At 44.6% G+C, this 1,647-nt stretch overlaps 1 protein-coding gene across 1 annotated transcript; it reads left to right on the top strand.

Moving 5' to 3' along the window:
* On the top strand, window positions 1-635 carry LOC134287494 (T-complex protein 1 subunit epsilon-like; the record flags this gene model as incomplete). Its single annotated transcript, XM_062849373.1, is given in 1 exon segment — window positions 1-635. A coding segment is annotated over 1 exon segment (206 nt), but the record flags the coding sequence as incomplete, so codon positions are not given.
* Window positions 636-1,647: the final 1,012 nt, after the last annotated feature.

The raw sequence follows: 1,647 nt of genomic DNA, 5'->3' as shown, positions 1-1,647 counted from the left end.
AAACCCTGTCCGAGCTGAAATCTCGTCACGTTGCCGAGAACACGTCAACGCTGGGAGTCGACTGCATGCTGACCGGCAATTCGGACATGAAGGAGCACCACGTGATCGAATCGCTGCACTCCAAGAAGCAGCAGATTATCCTGGCCACGCAGTTGGTCAAGATGATTCTGAAGATCGACGACGTCCGATCGCCAGCCGATAAGTAACTGTCTATTTGCTAATAATTCCTCTTGCATAAGTTTTGTTCCATTATTTTTGGTTCCGACGTGCTTACCGCTTTATATTACTCCTAGGAAAGTATGTCGAAATCCATTATACATTAAAACTTTCTTCTTTCATGCACCCCGTAAAATCGCCTTTGCGAAGGATGTAAGTTGTAAGAACCGAGCTGTCAGAATTATCGTCAGCTATCTGAGCTATCAGCCTTTAACTTCTTTGAACAACAACAAAGCTAATTTAAATACTAACACGGCTTTAGTCAGACAGATTCTCATTTGTTGCTCTAGGGTAGGAACGGGAAGAAGGTTCGTTCATGATCCTAAAAGCGCAGTTGCACTTACACTCACACTCTCAAGTCACATAACATCATACAACAACCAACAAACAATAAACACGTGATTATGCTTTTGAACGTATACAGTGGGTTAAGGAGACTGTTCCTGTGAAAGAAAGCCATTGTTCTATTTCGTTTGCGATGTTCCGTGATTAAACATTACATATAAGAAGGGAGCAAGATACTTGACTTTTTGTGGATCCACGCTCATATGTCATTTTTGAAACATATCTTAAGGACAAACGTCTTGAAATCCCGCTTCAACAGTACATAAGAACTTCAAACGCACAAATCTCTAGAAGCAAGCTTCGAAAAACAGTGCATTTTATTATTCTGTTCTTGCTCACTTGTAAAAAGCTTAAAATAAGAAGCTCAGGTGCGCTGGTTTTGTTTAAGAAGGGATTTGTGCGCTTGAAATCAACACCGCTAGCCATGATGGTCTCCAATAGCGGAAGGTCCGAAAGAGCTTGAAACTATTGAGAAATCATCATGTCTACAGGTCGTAAGCCCTGATAAAGTGTGGAACGTTTTGATGGCTGTGATCCCTGACCATCATGTCAAAACCCAGGGATACCCAAGTGACCATACTGTTAGGGTGTAGGGGTTGCATGTGTGAGGCGCATATATTGACAGGCATTGCTATGGACCGTTAGGGCTGAGTAGGGTCGAAGAATGGATCTACGATTGCTGAATTATACTGAAAAACTCGTGATTCAGCAGTGGTGGCACCGCTTTCCGCTTTTGTTCGGCCTTGGTGGTTTGTGTGGGGTGGTGCGTGTCGGTGTGTGTGTGCTTTGTGCGTGTGGTGCTTACGGCTTCAGCAGGGTGGTTACTTGGGTAGTGTGGGATAATTGGGTTTGGGACTGAGGGGGTCGTCGTTGATAAGGCCGACATCATTGAGTGCTCAGTGTTGGCGGTTGTATTGGTGACGATTTCTTCAGCCTTAAGATCTCATTTATACCACGCACAGATTTTTGGGAAGAGGGAGTACTTTGTAATGCAAGAGAGGGACTTAAACTCTGCGTTACGGGTTGGGCGAGGTCATGCAGATAGACTCAACCCAGGTGACCGTGCGGCTCGGACAGTGATGCATG

The sequence above is a fragment of the Aedes albopictus genome, chromosome 2 (assembly GCF_035046485.1).
Source record: "Aedes albopictus strain Foshan chromosome 2, AalbF5, whole genome shotgun sequence".
NCBI lineage: Eukaryota > Metazoa > Arthropoda > Insecta > Diptera > Culicidae > Aedes > Aedes albopictus.
This window is presented reverse-complemented; position numbering and strand designations above follow the sequence as displayed.